The 20,004-nt window shown below is 44.3% G+C and overlaps 1 protein-coding gene across 1 annotated transcript; it reads right to left on the bottom strand.

The window, feature by feature from the left end:
- Positions 1–5,297: 5,297 nt before the first annotated feature.
- On the bottom strand, positions 5,298–19,121 carry LOC144888755 (uncharacterized). Its single transcript, XM_078767933.1, has 4 exons — positions 18,887–19,121; positions 12,705–13,049; positions 7,647–7,760; positions 5,298–6,556 (listed from the first exon to the last, which is right to left on the bottom strand). Exons 1-3 carry the CDS (start codon positions 19,116–19,118, stop codon positions 7,651–7,653), a joined length of 687 nt encoding a protein of 228 aa, XP_078624059.1. The 5' UTR covers positions 19,119–19,121; the 3' UTR covers positions 5,298–6,556; positions 7,647–7,650.
- Positions 19,122–20,004: the final 883 nt, after the last annotated feature.

Here is a 20,004-nt window from a genome sequence, read left to right as displayed (position 1 = left end):
CGATCGCATCGATATTTTGGGTGGGTATTCCTGGGAGTAAAATTGGCTATATTGTTTTTCAAAGTTTTCCAAATTTTCCAGTTTTTCCAAACACGATGGAATAATATTTACCGATATGAACAGTGATGTGGCTTTTATTGAAATTCTACAAATACTGTTTAGATTTTGATGGCAATTACGAACCCGCAGCGAATCCGGAAGTGGACAGATGACGGCAATGCGCGGGTTTGATAATATCCAAATATAACCGTCATTCAATCATAATGTTAAATCGTTGAACATTAATCGTTTTGTTAAACTATCAATTGATTGGAATTGAGTGAATACAATTACGATTTTGAATTCGTAATTGTGTTCACCCAACCGTACGGAACTTCACATCAGGATTTAAATATTTGTTTATGTCACGAATGTTGTTAAAAGTTTATTTTTTATATTAATGTTATTTAATTTGTGATTGGAGTTATGCTGTTTGGCATGATAAAAAAGAGATATCGAGTTCAAGTGAATGACGAAATGCCGTGACGGTTTCTACTTTTAAACGTGAATTCGCAGATTGCCATATGCAACTTCGCCATTGACTGGGTAAAGAACAAACGTACCTGTTTGTTTGCGAATGGGTACGTTTTTCATGGAAGTCCTTCACGAACTTGCTGACCATGTCTGAAGTGTGACTGAAGGTGCTGCAGGAATGTGGAATTTATTGGTTTCATGCTTTAGCATTCGCCGTTTCTGCATTGTCTGTTTGTTTCTGGCCTCACACCCATGCGTAGCACGGGTATCTTTGTCAAGTGAGGTACACGTAGCACGGGTACCTCACCAGTCTCAATAATTCATAGACGGATTCGGACGAAACTTGGTGTACGAGAGGTTGCGCGTGTGATAATGACTAATTGATGATAATTTGATGAAGATCTGAATACGAGACTATTTTAAGTGATTCTTAACAATTGAGAGATTGGACGCAAACGATATATAGAATGACATTTCAAAAAGTTGTTGACTAATTATGACAAAACTTGGTGAATGAGTTGATTGAATGATAAGAATAGCAGATTCGATTTTGGTGCAGGTCCGAATCCAGATCTGGCCGATCAGTGGGATACAAAATATAAACTGCTCAGCCTTGCGGAGGTATCAGGTATGCACTCTACTGAATACCGTTCTAGTTTCAAAATGTAACTTTTTCACAAAAACGTTCTTTATCTTTTGTACGGTTTCGTTTTCTAACATAACTGGAACAGCACTCGGAAGAGCGAATACCAGGATGAACAGTTGATAGAGCAGATCTGGATTCGGACCTGAACCAAAATTGAATCTTCTTGTTCTTGTCACGTACCCAACTCATTCACTTAGTTTGGTCATAAGTCATCCACAACTTTTTTGAGATATCGTGCTCTGTATCGTTTTTGCTCTATCACTCAATGATGAAAAATCAGATGTAATTTAAAAAAATAATTCTCATATGTGGATCTGGGTCTTCACCAAAATCGAATCAATTCGTCCTCTCACACACAACCTGAGCACCAAATTTCGTCTGAATCCGTTCAACTTTTTCAGATATCTTGTTCACAAACAAACAGTGAAGAAGTAACCTCCATCTACCTTTGGTGGCAGAGGTAATAAACTCTTCATGTCAACCGCAAAAAAAAAAACCACAATCTCCTCCATGTTTGACTGGAGGGAAGGTGTTCTTTTCTTTGAAGGCTTCATTTTGTTTTCTGTAGACATAGAGATGATGTGCTTTACCAAAAATCTCTAAATTGGTCATCTGCCCACAGAATGATTTTGGCTTGTTCAGGTGTGTTTTGGCAAACTCTTATCAGGATTTATTATGTCTATCGCTCAGCAGTGGGGTCCTCCTGGGTCTCCTACCACAGAACCCCCTTTCATTGAGTTGGTGACCGATGTTGCAAGTTGAAACTCGTAGCTTGTGTCTGAAGGTCAGCTTGAATCTGTTTGGCAGTTGATCGAGGTGCTTTCTCCACCATTCGAACAATCCTTCGCTGCAGTCTTCGATCAAGTTTTCTCTTGCGTCCACATCCAGGGAGGTTGGCTACAGTGCCATGGGCCTTAAACTTCCTGATAACATCGCGTACGGTGAATACAGGAACATCAAGGTCTCTGGAGATGGACCTTTAGCCTTGCGATTGTCCATGCTTGGCTATAATTTTGTGTCTGACCTCCTCGGACAATTCTCTGGTTTTCTTTCTTTTCTCCATGCTCATTGCGGTACACACAGTGACACAAAACAGCATAATGACTCCTTTTCTCTATTCAAACTGGTTGAATGAGTGTTTTTATATTACAGGCACCTGCAACTCACCATAGGTGAGTTCAATTCCAAAATAAAGGAGAATCACCTGCTTGAAATCTAAATATTTCTAACAACTTCTGAAAGGTGCCAATGATATTGTTACGGTACGCGGTTAAGGATGTCATATTTGCCGAGCGGAGGCTCCGCGACCGAACAGTTGTTCCCCGACTAAACCCGATTCACCCAGACGTTGGCCGTATCGCGCCACAGCTACTCAATCAGGAAAAGACTAAGACGACGAATGCAAAGAGGAAGAAGAAGAAGAAGAAGACGTACAGAAGAGTAACGGGGTTTATTATTATTTACACACATAAGCAAAAAGAGCAGTCACGTTTATTTACAGGGGACATGAGACGCAGGTGACACAGTGAAAATTACTAGCTTATACAGTCTTAGTTACTGCCCAGGACAGCACGAACAAAACAAACTCACGTAGGCAAAATGGGGAACTTGCAGGCAGGAATGGCTGGAAAGGATGAGCAGGTGGGATCACCGGGCACAGCAAGCAGGTCCACTCCGGGCGGGAAGCGGGGAGCCGGCAGCTCCTTGTAATCCGCTTTACAGCGCACACCGTCAGGGCTTCACGCGGCTGGTTGAAACGGGGCTGCACTCCTCTGTTGTATCTCTCGTGTAGCTTGTTTCGTAAAAGCTCCTCGGCTTTCTCTTGGACCCTTTCTTTTGTCGTGTCCCTCTCCACGCAGCTCAGCTCATATTTTTCTTCCTCTCACTTCCCTTCCAGCGCGGGTCTCTCAGCTCAGCTCAGCCTTTTTGCAACCCTCTTCGTATTCCCTACCTCTCACTTCTCTCCAGCTCATCTGCGATCTTCGCACCCTTCTCGCATACCGTTAGCGCGGGTCTGACACGCCCTCCACGGTTTCGGTACCGCCCTCTCCCCCGTGCTCTTTCGTGACCTTGTATCGTAATCCCACGGGCTTGTCTCCTTATTTGGGCATGGCGCCGACGGCACGCCCCTCGTGGCGAGCCACGGGCTTGTTTCCTTATTTGGGCATGGGGCTGCACAGCCCCGCCCTTCTTGGCGCGCCCTGGGCTTGCCTCTCCCTGGCGACCCCGCCCCTCCTGTTCAAACAGAGCACGGAGCACATTTTCACTATAGCAGCGAATTGAGAGGGCGTGCACCCCATGCTTGTGAACTGCTTTACCCACAGATGGAGAGTTTGGCTGGGAAATGGAATTATTGAAGGGGAGCTATTCTCTATTGATTTGGTGCAATGGAGTGTCATTCTAATGGAAGACAAGGCCTTACTCTAAAACACATAATAAGATATAAGCTATCGAACAGGGGTATTCTATGATTGGCTGACGTGTTTGCTTTATGGACTAATTATGGGACGCCCTTTGACCTTTACACACTGGAGCAAGGAGGCTCAGAATAAAGCAATAATAATAATACACACAATCAAAAAAAATGCAATCCTCATATCCGCAACAATATTGTCCAGGCCATTTTAGGATTTCTGTGTGGAATAAACTAAGATTTAGGAATTTTTCAGCTTTTTTGTTTTGTTCCACGACAAACCAAAGAAATACATAGAAATACATATGTGGATACCAAAAGATTTTTTAATTTCAACAATTTTCTGGAAGAAATCGTGAATTATTTGTTTTTTATTGTGTCTTTATTGTGAAGAAACATTTTTTTTTTCTTTTTGTTTAAAGTCTTATGATCACGTTAGTATGATTCTACATGCTGCCCTGTCTTCAAGCAATCATTGAAATTGGTTTAAAATACCTTTAGTCGATGCAGTACACTGTTTATTCCACCAGGTGAGTGCCAGGGGTATTGCCCCTATGTTTCATATTTCTCTTTATTCATTCTAATTCTTCCCTCTTCTTTATTTCTCTCTTTCTTTATCTCTCTGTCTTCGGAGAAGTGAATTCATGCAGAAATTTGTTTTTCCTGGAAGATTCACTTGGCTGCACCTGGATGGGTTTGAGGGTAGAGGAGTAGCGGCTGAAACCCGAATCCTATCCGGTTCCTCCTGATAACTCCATCTTTGCTCTTTACCTTTTTTGGTTCCTTCTGATGACTCCAATGCAGTATTTGGTTTTCTGTTTCATTGTGTTCATGATAACACTCAACTTCATCAGGATATGGGAATGAAAATGTAGGATACTCAGCCTTTGCCATGGAATGGCTGCAGCATCTGAGAAACTTTGTTCGGGTAAAATATAGGATGTGGGGTTAGTTGGAACTTGGAACTTTATATTCCACAAAAATCAGGAGAGAAAAATCCATAAAACCAAGATTATCTTATCCATAAGAAACCTATCGACAAACATGTGAAACTCATATGAAAATCTACAAGTTTTCCAGGTAAGATGTCATGACCTCTTATGTATACACTTTCCATTTAGGTTCCAAAACAGGCAATGACTACAAACAGAATCTTCATGAGAACGAAGGGTGTGACTGGTGGTGGACGTGATCTCTGGATTCTTGTTTTAGTTCATCACGATTTACATTCTTGTTTTCCGACTCATTTCCTCATATCCAACCAAGTACATATGTGTATGTACTTGATGGACAGATTTTCCATGAGATATATGGATGTTGTATTTGGATCGTGCACTTACATTATTTTTTTCCAAATACAATCTCGCTTCACCAAAGTTTTTAATTTGGATTTGTTCATCCCTTCACTTCCCTTTTCATTCACTCCCAGAATTGTTTCCTCATTCTCCAGCGATTCCACCGGAATCACAACCGTTGATGTTTGACATTTGGAAAATAGAAACATTGTAGAAAGATAATCAGGTAATATAAAAAAAAAAATAACCACCTTTAGAGGCCATTTTTCCCCGCAAAGCGGGGGTTGGCCTTTTTCGGGAACCGTGGTTGTTGTTTTTTTTGTTTGTTTTTTTTGGTCCCCTTTTTTGAAGCAATGTTTTACGGTCGGATGCCCTTCCTGACGCCAACCCTTTTTGCCGCCTTTAACGACAAACAGGGAAATCAGGTAATGATGTACTAAATTTATTTTTCACATCCCTTTTACAAAAACTTGTTATAATGGACAGACACAGGAATTCCCAGTTTTATGACTTGTAATACCCCCAATCCCACGAGGTGGCGATACACAATAGACTTTGAGAAACGGAGACCCCCACCCTGAACCCCCAGGACCAGAATTTCTTTTTTTAACTACCTGAAATCTTCCTATGCACCCCACCCCGATGTTGAGTGTATTTGGTCACGAACGAATAAAGTATAATTTGATCAATTAGGTCAGCCTGGGGTGTGCACACACTTGATCAGCGTGAAAATTGGCAACAGAACTAGTCATTCAGCTACTAATAAATGGTAAATTACAAATAGTACTAATTACTTTTGAAAATTGGGGTAATGGATTTTTTTTTCGTTTGGAAAACCTTGTTTCGGACCCACATGATGTGACGTTGACCTAATGGGCACCAAGGAAAGGTCGACGATTCCTGATTAAAGCGGAACACTTATATACCCTCTCAGTATCTTATTGTGGATTCAGAAGATTATTTTACAAAAACATGTCTGTTTCAGGAAAAAAGGGTGTACAATTCAAACCTCATGAAAATGGATGCTGTACAGATTTCTATCTATTTTTTATTATATACAAAGTCCTGTGGTGATGCGCTTAGTCTGAAACAACTTTGTTTCTCGAAGGCAATCCTGACCGAAGGCCATCATATAGACCATAAAACCTACAAATGTGTGTCCACTCTCAGGAGAGCCAGGAAACGACATCCTTCCAACTTGTCTCTTTCTCTCCCTCTCTCCCCCCTCCCCCTCCCCCCCCCCCCCCCCGTCGGAAACCTGGTGGTGCCTTGTTTTACCCGGCCTATCGGTGGGATACAAAACGTAAACTGTTCAGCCTGGCGGAGGTATGCACTCCGAGTGCCGTTCTAGTTAAGTCTTTCGCCAGAGTGTGCTCCCCTTCCATCCCTCTTCAAATGGCACCGCAGTCGACTCCGCTCGTGAGGACACAGATTTCCTCAATTATGTGCTTTCTTCCAAATCTTGTGTTCCCAACCCCACGCACAAGGCCTTCGTCCACAGCTTGATGGAGTACTGCTCTTCCCTCTGGTCCGACTGCCCTGCCACACCTCTTCCTCAGCTTGACGCTGTGGAAACCAAGGCCTTCAAGATCATTGGAATCTACAGCGATGCCGTTGAATCTATGCGCCGATCAAGTCCTCGTCCCGGAGAGGTCGGTGGTCTTTGTGAAGATTGTTGATGAAGATTATCTGTGAAAATTGACAATGGGGAACAATGCAAATAGTTAATTACAGAGGGCAAATATTCCACACGCTTGGGTAGTTCAAAAGATGACTGTGGATGTGTAATGGTTAAGAGGCCTACACAAACACACTCTGGATCGATACAACATGACCAGATAAGCACAGACAAGAAAACACGAATAGAATCACAATACGATTACCAGAACAGGAAAAACATGAAAAGAGTTATAAAAGTCAGATGTGGGATGGTAAACTCGACGAGAAAGATGTGGTGTGGGAAACAAAAACAAGACATGTGGTGTGGGAAACACCGTCTCTGGTAGATGAGAACTAGAACGGCACTCTTCGACATCACGACGTCAACCGATATGCCTCCGCCCACATTATTACATCATTTACATACTGTACCTGAACCAAGTTTTAAGTTAAATCCCTCCAGCTGTTCACAAGTTATCACATTTTTACCTGACATGACCTCCGACCTTTGACCTCGGCACCCCAAAATGTAATCAATCAGTCAATCTTTACATCATTATACTGTATATATGTGTACCAAGTTTGAATTCGATCACTTCAGCTGTTCTCAAGTTATAGACCTACTACAGACTTTTACCTTTGACCTCTTGACCCCAAATTCGAATCAGTTAACCTTCATCATTATACATACCTGTACCAAGTTTGAATTAGATCCCTTTAGCCGTTCTCAAGTCGTACACCCATTACAGACTTTGACCTCTTGACCCCAAAATCTAATCAGTGAATCTTTACATCGTTCTACATAAATGTACCAAATTTGGTCAGAATCCCATCACTGGTTCACATGTTATTGCAGTAACAGGATTTTTACCTAACATGACCTCTGACCTCGTGACCCCAAAATATAATCAGTTCATGTTTACCTTATTATACATTTCTGCACCAAGTTTGACTCGGATCCCTTTAGCCGTTCTCAAGTTATCGCGGTAATGAAAACCTATCACGGACGGACGGACGGACAGACAGCCGGACGGAAAACCTGAAAACATGCCTCCGGTGACTTCCGCAACGGATGCATAAAAAGAAAGGATCAGGAAACATTCAAAATCAACAAGTGTACCTTTTTATTTTCTTGTAGCTTTTAACACCAGGACCACCACGACTCCCAATATCACAGGAAGGAGGACACAAAGGGTCCAAGCATGAAAGAATGTTTGGTATTTTTCTTCTGAGTCTGCAAAGTGAAAAACAAAATGAAAATCTCTCCGGAAGCCTGTAAAAGATTCCTCATCATATCTGTGCTTCCCAGCAGGACCATTTATAATGATGAAGTTGGGCCTCTTTACCATTCCTTGTGGTGGATTTGTTTGGATTGTATTTGATCCACAGTTTTACCACCGAGTACAAAACTAGCCTTGCAACACAAAAATAAACCAGAAAGCATCTGGCTTTGTGGCATCTGGCATCTGGCACCTGGCACCAGATGGGACCTACAGGTAGCTCTTGTGGCATCTGGCACCAGATGCCAGAAAGCATCTGGCATCTGGCATCTGAAAATGCAAAGCCCGTCAGCGTCCGCTTTGTATGCAAACTTCTTCTGTATGTCAAACATGACGAAAACAGCTAAAAAACTAGAACGGGCACTCGGTAGAGCGCATACCTTCGCCGCAGCTACTGTTCTGTACTTGGCATGGGAGTGTAGGGAACAGAACAGTGAACAGTTTGGTGCTGATTTCATGCAAATCGGATAAGAATTGACCGAGTTATGACAAAAAACGCACATTTTGCAAGGTCGTGACCCCCCTGACCTTTGACCCGATTGCTCCCAAAATCTAATCAAATGTGTCCCGTATAATAACCAATCATCCCACCAAATTTCATGCAATTCGGTTGAATACTTTTTGAGTTATGCGAATAACATACACACACACACACACACACAGACATACAAATAAATACACAGCGATCAAAACATAACCTTCCGCTTTTGCGAAGGTAACTAGAACGGCACTCTTCGACGTCACGACGTCGACTGATATGCCTCCGCCCACATTATTACATCTTTATAATATTTGTACCTAGTTTGCTTCAAATCCATATAGCTGTTCTCAAGTTATCACATTTTACCTGAAATGACCTCTGACTTTTGACCTCTTAACCCCAAAATTTAATCCGTTCAAGTTTGCGTCATTATACATACTAGGGCATGCCCGTACTATATATAAGCTAGGACGTGCCCGTACGTGGGTGCCCGTTCCTTGCAAAAAAAAAAAAACTGCAAAAAAAAAAAAAACTGCAAAAAAAAAACAATGGTTTGGTCCATTCGCAACGACCACAGAACCCCCCCCCCCCCCCTCTATTTACATGAATGGTTTGGTCCATTCGCAAAGCCAAAGCGAACGACCACAGAACCCCCCCCCCTCTATTTACATGAATGGTTTGGTCCATTCGCAAAGCCAAAGCGAACGACCACAGAACCCCCCCCCCCCTCTATTTACATGAATGGTTTGGTCCATTCGCAACGGCAAAGCGAACGGCGAACGGCTAAATCGCCATAGCTCGGTAAGTACTTGTCCGATTAATTTCAAACCTTGAAAAGGCACATCCTCGGGTCCCCAGCAATATACCTGGCAAGTTTCAAGTATATCGGACCGGTAGTTGTCGAGAAACAGCGGTCACAGACAAACGTACAGACGTACAAACGTACAAACGTACAGAGATTACTGGAATTATAGATAGATGTGTACCAAGTTTTAAATTTAAATCCCTTCAGCTGTTCACAAGTTATCACATTTTTTTACCTGGTATGACTGTTGACTGTTGACTTTGGGACCCCAAGATCTAATCAGTTAATCTGTACAGCATTATACATATCTGTACCAAGTTTGAATTAGATCCCTTTAGCCGTTCTCAAGTTCGAGACCTATTTCAGACTTTGACCTTTGACCTCTTGACACCAAAATCTAAGCAGTTCATCTTTACATCATTATACATAAGTGTACCAAATTTGGTCAGAATCCCATCACTGGTTCACAAGTTATTGCAGTAACAGTATTTTTACCTAACATGACCTCTGACCCGAAACATGACCTCCAAGTTTGACTTAGATCCCTTCAGCCGTTCTCCTCAAGTTATCGCGGTAACGAAAACCTATCACGGACAGATGGACAGACGCACGGACGGACAGACAAGCTGGACAGCGACTTCGTCAATGGTGGCATAAAAATACAAAAAACAAAAAAAGACGATTTTAGATGATCTTGATTGGAATCAAGTGCTCGGGATCCATTTTGACCTCGAGTAATATGCTTCAGTGACCCAATCTGCAAATTCTTAAAATTTAAGGTCAATCAGATGAAAATTTGTGATTTCATGCAACCTTGCCTTTTGACCTTTGTTCTAAAAAACAAAAAACAATCGCCTTCTAGCTTTTGATTGGTGAACCAATTCAGTGACCGCAATTCAATACGCAAATTCTTTAACTTTCAGGTCAATTGCATGTGAATTGACATTTATGTGATGTTGACCTTTGAATAAATTATTAATTTGGCTTCTCCATATTCTCATAGTAAAGCTTTGAGAATTTGACGACGAAGCTAAAATTGTAAATTGAAATTGCAGGTCAATTGGATGAAAACTGATGATTTTAGGTGATGCTGACCATTGACCTTTTGACCAAGTTATTAATTTGTCTTCTCAATATTCTCATAATACTCTGTTGAAGATTTTATGATAAAACTCAAATGGTAAAAACGTTACGGCCCAGACAGACACAGACACACACACACAAGTGAATGCAAAACCCCGTCTCCCGCACAAGAAAAAAAAAAAAACTGTCATGGCCATCACACACATCCCCTTTAGAGTGGTGGTTCAGCGAACTACAACAAATATAAATTGAAATCCTAAACCACCACCACCACAATTTTGTTCACAATTATATACACCCGAGATGCTTCATTTTTACCTAAATTCATTAAAACTATCATCTCTTCTGTTCATCTTTCTTACTATAATTCACCAAATGTCCGTCTGTCCGTTCGAAGGTATCGTAAAAACTGCTGAACCGATCGCAAAGATATTTTGGGTGGGTAATCCTGGGATCCCCAGGAGTAAAATAGGCCATTTAGTTTTCCCAATTTCAGCTTTGGTCTCCAGCATTCTCGGGCTTGGACTCCCGCATAACATTCGCGTTCGCATAACGTTCATTGTGACGATGTTCTCATTGTGACGATGTTGTGACGATGTATGTGTTCACGGTAGTGTTTGACGTGACGGTGATAACGTAATTTCGTAACGTTTTTCGTTTCGTAATCCTTTAATGAACGTGTAATGCCCTTCGATGTCCGGGGCCACACGCGCGCTACACTGGACAGGCCAGCGTGTACCTTGCCCTTCGCCGTCAGGCTCGGGTAAACCGCTGAGCCCCATCCGTGATGGGGACTGGGGCTTGAGACAGTGTCCCACGAACGAGGAATTCCCAGTAAGCGCGAGTCATCAGCTCGCGTTGATCAAGTCCCTGCCCTTTGTACACACCGCCCGTCGCCGCGCAAACATCACAATGAAACACAATCACAATTCACATATTCGTGCAATTCGAATAAATACGAATAAATAAATTCGAATATTTTCGTCACAATGAAAACATCGTCAAACAAATGGGTACTGGGGATAATGTGACAAACGTCACAAACGGGTACAATATTGGAAAGGCCATTGCCAAAAGGATTTGTTTTCTCTGGTACGTGTTTCTGGGTGGGTACCGTTTCAGATAAACCGGTAAAATGGCTCCCAAATGGAAAGCCTCATTAACGAAAACGTCCAAGGAAGCATTCACATTCACAAAATTTCTGCCTTCAATTTGATATTTTGCCTTTTCATTTCGGCTTCCCAATTGAAGCCCCACCCATAGGGCAGGTACCGTTGCTAGTAATCCCAAATATGATAAGGTTTTCTCCTGATTCATTTCATCTTTCATTTTCATTCATTTCAGTTCTAACATTTGAAAGTTACTTTTTTTAGCTCACCTGGAATGTAGTTATGGGGATATTATGGGATGGCGCATTTTTAGTCTGTCAGTCAGTCCGTAAACACTTGCAACATCTCCGAAATTGCTGATGAAATTGTTACCAAACTTGGCTAAAATTATATTTGGTATGTTGCAATTCAAGTTTGTCACAACATTAAAAATGTCGGAGTCTAAAGGGGTCGACTGGGGGTTAAAGTTGGTCAAGTTACTCTCCCCTAAAATAGGTATTTGCTTTCTTCTACACACTATTTTGATAAAACTTGACCACAACCTTCATCACCCGTGATGTATCAAAGTTTGTCCACGACATTAACAAAAAAGAAAAAAAAATCGAGGTCTTCGGGAGGTTTCACATCATAGTCATTAAAAAAACATGTTCTCCACAAAGGTGCTCCTTTGGTTTGGGGAAGAGATGAAAACCTGATGGAGCCCAGTCAGAGGTGGGGATCTTTTGTGGCAGGGTACTCCATTGACCATCTTTTGCTCAAGATCATAATGGTGCACCCAATTATCATCTCCAGTCATCTATATCAGTCATCCCAACTCTCATCTCCAGTCAGTCGTCCAAAATCTCATCTCCAGTCAGTCCTCCCAACTCATCTTCAGTCAGTCGTCCCAACCCTCATCTCCAGTCAGTCGTCCCAACCCTCATCTCCAGTCAGTCGTCCCAACCCTCATCTCCAGTCAGTCGTCCCAACCCTCATCTCCAATCAGCCATCCCAACCCTCATCTCCAGTCAGTCGTACCAACCCTCATCTCCAGTCAGTCGTCCCAACTCTCATCACCAGTCAGTCGTCCCAACTCTCATCGCCAGTACTCCGCACATCACAGCACTGACAATATCTTTGCTGCCTTCTGCTATCTTGACTAATGTAGCCTGAGATATTTAGTGTCACAATCGCAAAAGTTTGCACCTGGTGGCTGTAAGACATAATGTGCTCTTAATGTGCTCCGAATGTGCTAATGCGTAAGACCTAAGACTGCTCTTTGGAATATTTGTTTTGGAGAAAAATAATATGAGGCATTACTTGTCAACACACCCTTGTATACAAAAGATGTTCCAACTAGTCTTCACTCATAAAATCCACGATAGTTGATATCTACACAAGAAGGTTAAAACTACATCTCCTGGACTGAACTGAGACTTACGAACGAGCAGGTTCAATGATGTAGATATCTCCTTGTGATTGTGGCAACACATCGTACAGGTATAAGTTCCCTGATGATGAAGTTTCACATCCTTGAGAGTCAGAATGAAAGAATCACCGTTTGGACTTTGGGATATTTTCATCCTTTCATCCAGGACTTGTTCTTCTCCATTTCGAAAAAGGTAAAATGGGTTCTTGTTGGAGTCTTTGTAGAACTCGATGGAAAGGAGAGAATTGTCTGTGGTAGGTAATCCATCCTGCTCGTCGAGAGAGAATGTGTAAATGAGGTTCAAATCTTCACCAGTTGTTACCTCAACAGTCTTTGTGCTCTTCACCATCACGTGACCTGCAATGGATAAACAATGCAAGTTTCACAAAATGGAGTAAAACATCCTACACATCACATAGTGTTCTGTATTTACTAAAACTCAACAAATGGCTTTGTTAATGAGAATAAAGATTATTTAAAGGGTTTATAAAATACAACAATACAAATTGAAAATAGAAATTTTATTTTATTAATGGATTTTCTTGTTAGTTTTTGTGAAAAGTTCCATTTTCCCCCAAAGTACCACACACCGTGTACATGACCCAGTAGGTTGCTTTGTGCTGTACGTAGATGCTGGAGCGCCGCCGTCTGGGCGGCGCATCTTCAGAACTACTATAAATAAAGCAAGTTGCATGCTTGTGCCTCGTGCCTTGTCTCGTATTGTCGGTGATAACCACATTTGGCGACGAGGATGGCTGATAATTAATCGGGTCAGTATTCACGGTGAAGTTCCTGCATTCAGTGGCGATGATTTTGAACTCTGCTGAACATTTGGAGTTCTATTTCATCTAAAATGATGTGGACAACGGAATCACAAAGAAGGCCATTCTTCTTTCTTCGCCGTCGTCGGACAATTAACAGCTTTTGTGTGACTTGGTCGCTCAACAAGCCGAAAGACGACGTCTTGATGTTTCAGTCCATCTTCCAGAAGATGAAGGAACATACCAAGCCTAAGGATCGTCACAACTAGCGAGGTATTCATTTGATAATTTGACGAAGAACTCGGGAGAGCGCATAGCTTATTTTGTGGCATGAGTGAAACACGTCTGTTGCCTGCAAGTTCACCCCAGGTGAGCATCCTGCCAGATTTTGTTGCTGGTTTACATGATCATAAGATTGTTTCTGCGAAACTTCACATCTAGTTCGAGGACATTAAATTCGTCGATGCAGTTAAAACCGCACCGGCTGTCGAACAGTCCCTCAAAGATGTACGTGTCATCACCGGTCAGACCATCATGGAGGTCGGCAAGGGAATCTACAGGGTGTCCAGTTCACCTCAGACTCCACAAACAACCTTCGGTAAGAAACAACACACTAGGGAATACCATGGGCCACAGTCACAATGCTTCCAGTCAGGTGACAAGGTGCCCACTCAGGCATGTTGGGGGTGCAGAGGTCAACACTTCCATCGTCATTGTCCCTATAGGACAGTGTGTTTGAATTGTCAGAAGGTGGGCCATCTGGAACGTGTTTGTAGAGCGACATCAACCACCGTATACCTCATGGAAAACGATGACTACTCGGGTTAAGATGTTCATCCAATGTTTAGTCTTTATTTGGTGGGAACTCAAAAAGCTCGACCAACAAACAGTAGACGTGGAGGTTAGCAATACTCCCATCACATACCAAGTCGACACTGGTGCTGCAGTCTCCATCATAAGCGAGCAGACCTCTCGTAAGCCAAGAGGTCTGAAGCTCATCAGTTTGGGCCTCACACTGTATACCTACATCAGCAAGAAAATAAAGCTGATCGGGGTAGCTGATGCCTCAGTGAGCTATCAGGACCAACTTGCCAATCTCAAGTTATATGTATTTCAAGGAAGTGGAACATCCCTTCTTGGTCGTGACTGGCTGATTCACATGAAGCTGGACAGGTCAGCAATTCACCTTGTGCAAACCACACCATGTCGGTTGGAGCATCGATTGGAGCAGATACTTCAAAAGCATAACGTCCTGTTTTCCAATGAGCTTGGCAAACTCAATGATGTCCAGACCAAGCTCTTCAAGAAGGATGGCATGGCTCCTCGTTTTTGTAAACCAAGTGTAGTCCCATATGCTCTCTGTGACAGGGTGAAAGGTGAGTCGTCTTCTACAAACTCCTCTCCGATTTTGCACATGACATCAAGGCTCGAGGCCTGTGGAGTAATTGAAGGGGGTGCCATACTCGGAATGGGACACTCCAATAATCACTGAAGCGGATGGTGATGTTCGATTATGCGAGGACTTCAAGGCTACAGTCGACCTAACTCTTCATATCAAGCAGTACCCTCTTCCATCGATCGATGAGATATATGCACAATTGGCAGGGAGTAAATTATTTATGAGACCGGACCTGCAGGATGCATAATATGTTCATCTGGAAATGGAACTTGGTAGTAGTGACCTGTTAACAATCAACACGTGTCAAGGACCCTATCGATTCAGCCGACTAGGTTTTGGGATTGCTTCGACCGAGTCTTTGTGGCAGAAAGCTATGGATCAGGTTTGTGTAGATCAATCATACCTGGATGATGTACTCATTGTGGGAAAAACGGCTTGACATTCATCATGTCAAGCTTCTTTCAGAGAGGATATGGTTCTCGTTCTCTATGAAGTTAAACGGCCACTTATCTTGGCATGCAATGGCTCTGCCTTCGGCATTGGAGCAGTTCTATCACACAAAATGGATGATGGCTCTGAAAGCCCTGTCTGTATCAAATCTTACACCCTGTCAACAGCGGACCGGAAATATGCCCAAATCGAGCAGGCCTCGTCTGGGGATTGCAGACATATCATCAGCACCTGCTGGGCCACCATTTTACCCTGCAGACTGATCATAAACCACTCCAATTCATCATGGAACCAAAACGAGGTATCCCAGTCACTGCGGTATCACAGATCCAACTAGAACGGCACTCGGTAGAGAGGATACCTCTGCCTGGTTGGCCATATCACTCAATGGTGGAGAAACACTTTAAAAATTATACTGGCTGGATCCGGATCCAGATCTTCACCAAAATTGAATCGATTCTTCCTTGTCACACACACAGCTGGTCAACCAAGTTTCGTCCAAATCCGTCCATAACGTTTTGAGATATCCTGCTATATGTTGGTTTTAGCCCTATCACTCAATGGCGAAGAATCACTTAAAAAATTAAATAATTCTCATATCCGAATCCATATGCAGATCTTCACCAATATCGAATCGATTCGTCCTTGTCACACACACACTTGTCCACCAAGTTTCGTCCAAATCTGTCCACAACCTTTTGAGATATCCTGCTATGTATCGTTTTTGGCCCGATCTCCCAATGGTGAAGAATCACTTTTAAAATTCTAGTAGCCGGATTCAAATCCGGATCTTCACCAAAATCTAATCATTTCTTCGTTGTGACATACGCTACATATCTGCCAAATTTCGTCTGAAACCGTCCACAACCTTTTGAGATATTTTGTTCACAAACAAACAAACTAACTGACAAGGGTGAAAACATAACCTCCATCCACCTTTGGTGGCTGAGATAATGATGGTGTTTGTTCCTCGCCGTCTACAGCAATGATATCCAGGTCTGAGGCACCGAGAAACATGCCAACTGTGACAATCCCTCTCGCCTGCCTTGCAAGGGGGATCCATCTGAATCGTCCGATGAGGTTGATGTGTTGATACTGGGCCAGATCCAGTGTGGACCCGTCATTGCTAACCATGCAGGTGGCTGCTGAATCAGCCCAAGATCCTGTGCTCACCTGTGTTATACAGGCAATCCCCACTGGTAGTTGGAATGACCTGCGTTCAACACATGAGTATCAACCGTATGCGTCTAAGCCTCTAAGGCATCAGAGCCATCTTTCGCTCAAGGTCTTCCTATCCTCTACCGACTCCTCTCCAGCCTAGCTGCCCCAGCTCAGTCTGTGCTCTACAACAACAACATGCATTTTAAGGCCATTTTCCCTGCTAGAGCGGGGGTTAGCCTTACGGGCTCCATGACAATCTTCTCCATTTTGCCCTATTTTCTGCATCTCCACTTGTTAACCCCCTTGCCCACATTACTTCTTCGACCATCTTTAGCCAAGTCTTTCTCGGTCTTCCCCGTCCTCTACTTCCTTCTACATTCATTTCCATCACTCTTCTCAACCAGTCACTTTCATCCTTCCTCAACACATGACCAAACCATCTCAAACTGTTTCTCTTCACAGCATCAATCACAGGCTCTATTCCCATCATCGTTCGCAATTCCTCATTTGTCTTCCTCTCTCTCAACGATACTCCGCACATCCACCGAACCATTCGCATTTCCACCCTTTCCAGCCTTCGTTGCTGCTCCACGTTCATTACCCATGTCTTGCTCCCATAAATCATAACACTTCTCACACATGCAGCATACACCTTTCCCTTCAGCTTCAGCGACATTCTCCTCCTCATCAGCACGCCACTCAGTTCCCGAGACCTCTTCCATGCACATCTCACTCTTGCAACCGTTGCCGAGTCTGATCCACCTTCTCCATTCAGCATGTCTCCGAGGTAGCAAAATGTGCTCTGTCCCCCAAATATTCCTGCAGGTCGCACAAGATCTGCCTGCAACCCTCTTCCGGTGAAACTACCAAAATCAAGACTCGCTGCTTACGTTCACTCCTTCATTCCTCTTTTCTCCCTCCTCTAACAAACTCCCACACTCTTCAATCCCTCTCCTCCCTTCAAGTCTTTGAAACAGCTGTACACCGCAATGTTGTACTCAAGTTTCAGCGAAATTGTGTGTGTAGTTTTGGGAGAGAGAGCAAATACATATTTTTGGGGGCAACCCCGGTAGACCCATTAATGCCAAATTTTCTTTAATGCCGTGAACAAACTTTGGTCCATCAGGCATGATGAAAGTTGCAGCCAAGTTTCATTGGAATTGCATGTGTAGTTTCGGGGAAAGCAAATACCTATTTTGGGGGCAACCGCCATACGACCCTTTAGGCCCAATTTAAAAAAAATTTAATGCCGATTTGAATTTGTTTTTTAATGAACATACTTTGGTACATCACAGGTCATGAAGGTTGTGGTAAAGTTACATCGAAATTGTGTGTAGTTTCAGAAAAGAAAGCAAATATCTATTTTGGGGGGGTCAAATCTGGACCCACATTGACCCCCTGTAGACGCACTTAGACATTGACTTTTTTTTAAATGCCGTGAACAAGCTCGAGTTCCCACATACCAAATATCATTTGTGCCAAGTTTAGTCACAATCCCATCAGCGGTTTCAGAGAAGGTCCAAGTGTTTATGGATTGACGGACAACGCACCATCGCATAAGCTGCCCGGAACTATGTTCTAGCTTAGCCAAAAATGAAGGATTTGTCATTAAACATGGGGGCAATACCCCTGGTGCTCACCTGGTAGAATAAACAGTATACTGCACCGACTAAGGGTATTTTAAACCAATTTCAATGGTTGCTAGAAGACAGGGCAGCATGTAGATCATACTAACATAATCACTCTAAACAAACAAGCAAATACCTATTTTGGGGGAGGAAACCCTACCCCTACCCCTCCCCCCTCCCCCCCCCCCCCCACTCCCATCCGGTATACCTCCTCAGACACCAATTTTTCTCATGCCTTGAACAAACACTGGTACATCACAGGTGATTGAGGTTGTGTTCAAGTTTCATCAAAATCGTGTGTGTAGTTTCTGAGAAGAAAGCAAATGCATATTTGGTGGGGGGGGGGGGGGGGGGTCAAACCTGGATCCACTTTGACCCCGGTAAACCCCATTAGACCCCGATTTTTTTAATGTTGTGAACAAACTTTAGTCACAACACAACGTGTATCATTTGTTCTAAGTTTGATCGTAATCCCATCAGCGGTTTTGGAGAAGAAGTTTCAATTGTTTACGGACGGACGGACAGATGGGCGGACAACACGCAATCGCATAAGCTCCCCTGAACTTTGTTCCAGTTCCAGTACAGGTGAGCTAAAAATAAAAAAGTAGTAATGCCAGTATTAATATATTGTGGCGTACACGAAAGCCCACTGGCGTGGTGACATCATTCCGCGCACCAAGTGGGCGGCGGCCACGCCCGAGGGGTAGGCGTGGCCTCAAGATATACACCGGGCGCGCAGCCCGGAACGCGCCAGTGCTACAGTGACCTCTTTGGAATAAATAACTATAAACTTACCGCGTTGTCCGCTTCCTCCTTGGTAGCAAGTCACGCGCGTAGCACCGCGTGCTTCATTGGTGACCTCCGACATTCGAGTCAGCCGTCGCTGACTACCCGAAACCGCCGCAACAATGGCTACCAACGCGGTCTCCATCAAGCTCCCCGAATTCTGGGAGTCACAAGCCGAAGTTTGGTTCCTGCAGGCGGAAGCCCAGTTCCGACTTCGAGGCATCACGGTGGACGAGACCATGTACTGCCACGTGGTCGCCGCCCTCGGGCCTGGCACGGCCACCCACGTCATATCGGTCCTAAGGGATCCACCTGCCGACGGCAAGTACGAGGCGGTCAAGCGTCTCCTCCTCGCCACGTTCGGCCTTACGGTGGACGCACGGGCCGATCGCCTCTTGGACCTCCCCGAGATCGGGGACACGCGACCGTCGGTCCGTATGGACCATATGCTGGTGCTCATGGGCGACGAAACCCCGAACGCTCTATTCCGGGCATTGTTTCGATGCCAGCTGCCAGCACGAGTCCACCTCACATTGGCTGGTTCTGCGTTAACGGAACCCCGTGCGCTCGCTGCTGAGGCCGACAAATACTACGCGGCTTTGGACATGCAGGCGAGTCTTGGCGCTGTTGCCGCTCCCGAGGCTCCCGAGGCTTTCCCCGATGCACCGCACCTCGTGTCCGCCGTCACGCCCCACCCACCACCACCGCCGCGAAGAAAACCGCGGCCTCCGACGCCGCAGCTGCCCGCCTGGTGTTTCTTCCATGCCAAGTCCGGCCACGAGGCTCGGCAGTGTCGCCCGCCGTGCTCATTCGGCGGGTCGGGAAACAGGCGAGCCGGCGCTCGGTGGCAACGGTGAGCGTCGGCAATTCAAACAGCCTTCTGTATATAACGGACACCTTGTCCGGGCGCCGTTACCTGTGTGACACAGGGGCGCAGGTGAGTGTCGTTCCTGCCGGTATGTCCGACAAGCACACCGCGGGCCGAGGTCCCGCGCTGCTTGCGGCCAATGGTACGTCTATACGCACGTATGGAAAACGCTGTCTCTCCCTGCGGTTTGGAGGTCAGGTTTTCCGTTGGTCGTTCGTTACGGCCGACGTGCCCATGGCACTGCTCGGCGCGGACTTAT

The sequence above is a fragment of the Myxine glutinosa genome, chromosome 14 (assembly GCF_964187855.1).
Source record: "Myxine glutinosa chromosome 14, kmMyxGlut1.1, whole genome shotgun sequence".
In the NCBI taxonomy this organism is placed as follows: Eukaryota; Metazoa; Chordata; class Myxini; order Myxiniformes; family Myxinidae; genus Myxine; species Myxine glutinosa.
The sequence above is the reverse complement of the archived record's forward strand: the minus strand, read 5'-3'. Positions and strand labels throughout refer to the sequence as shown.

Coding starts and splice junctions, on each gene's coding strand:
- LOC144888755 (XM_078767933.1), bottom strand. CDS start 19,118: ATGGTCTCGTCCACCGTGATGCCTCGAAGTCGGAACTGGGCTTCCGCC. Junction 13,050..18,886: donor AGGAGGAAGCGGACAACGCG/GTAAGTTTATAG, acceptor TATCCATTGCAG/GTCACGTGATGGTGAAGAGC. Junction 7,761..12,704: donor ATCATTGAACCTGCTCGTTC/GTAAGTCTCAGT, acceptor TTCACTTTGCAG/ACTCAGAAGAAAAATACCAA.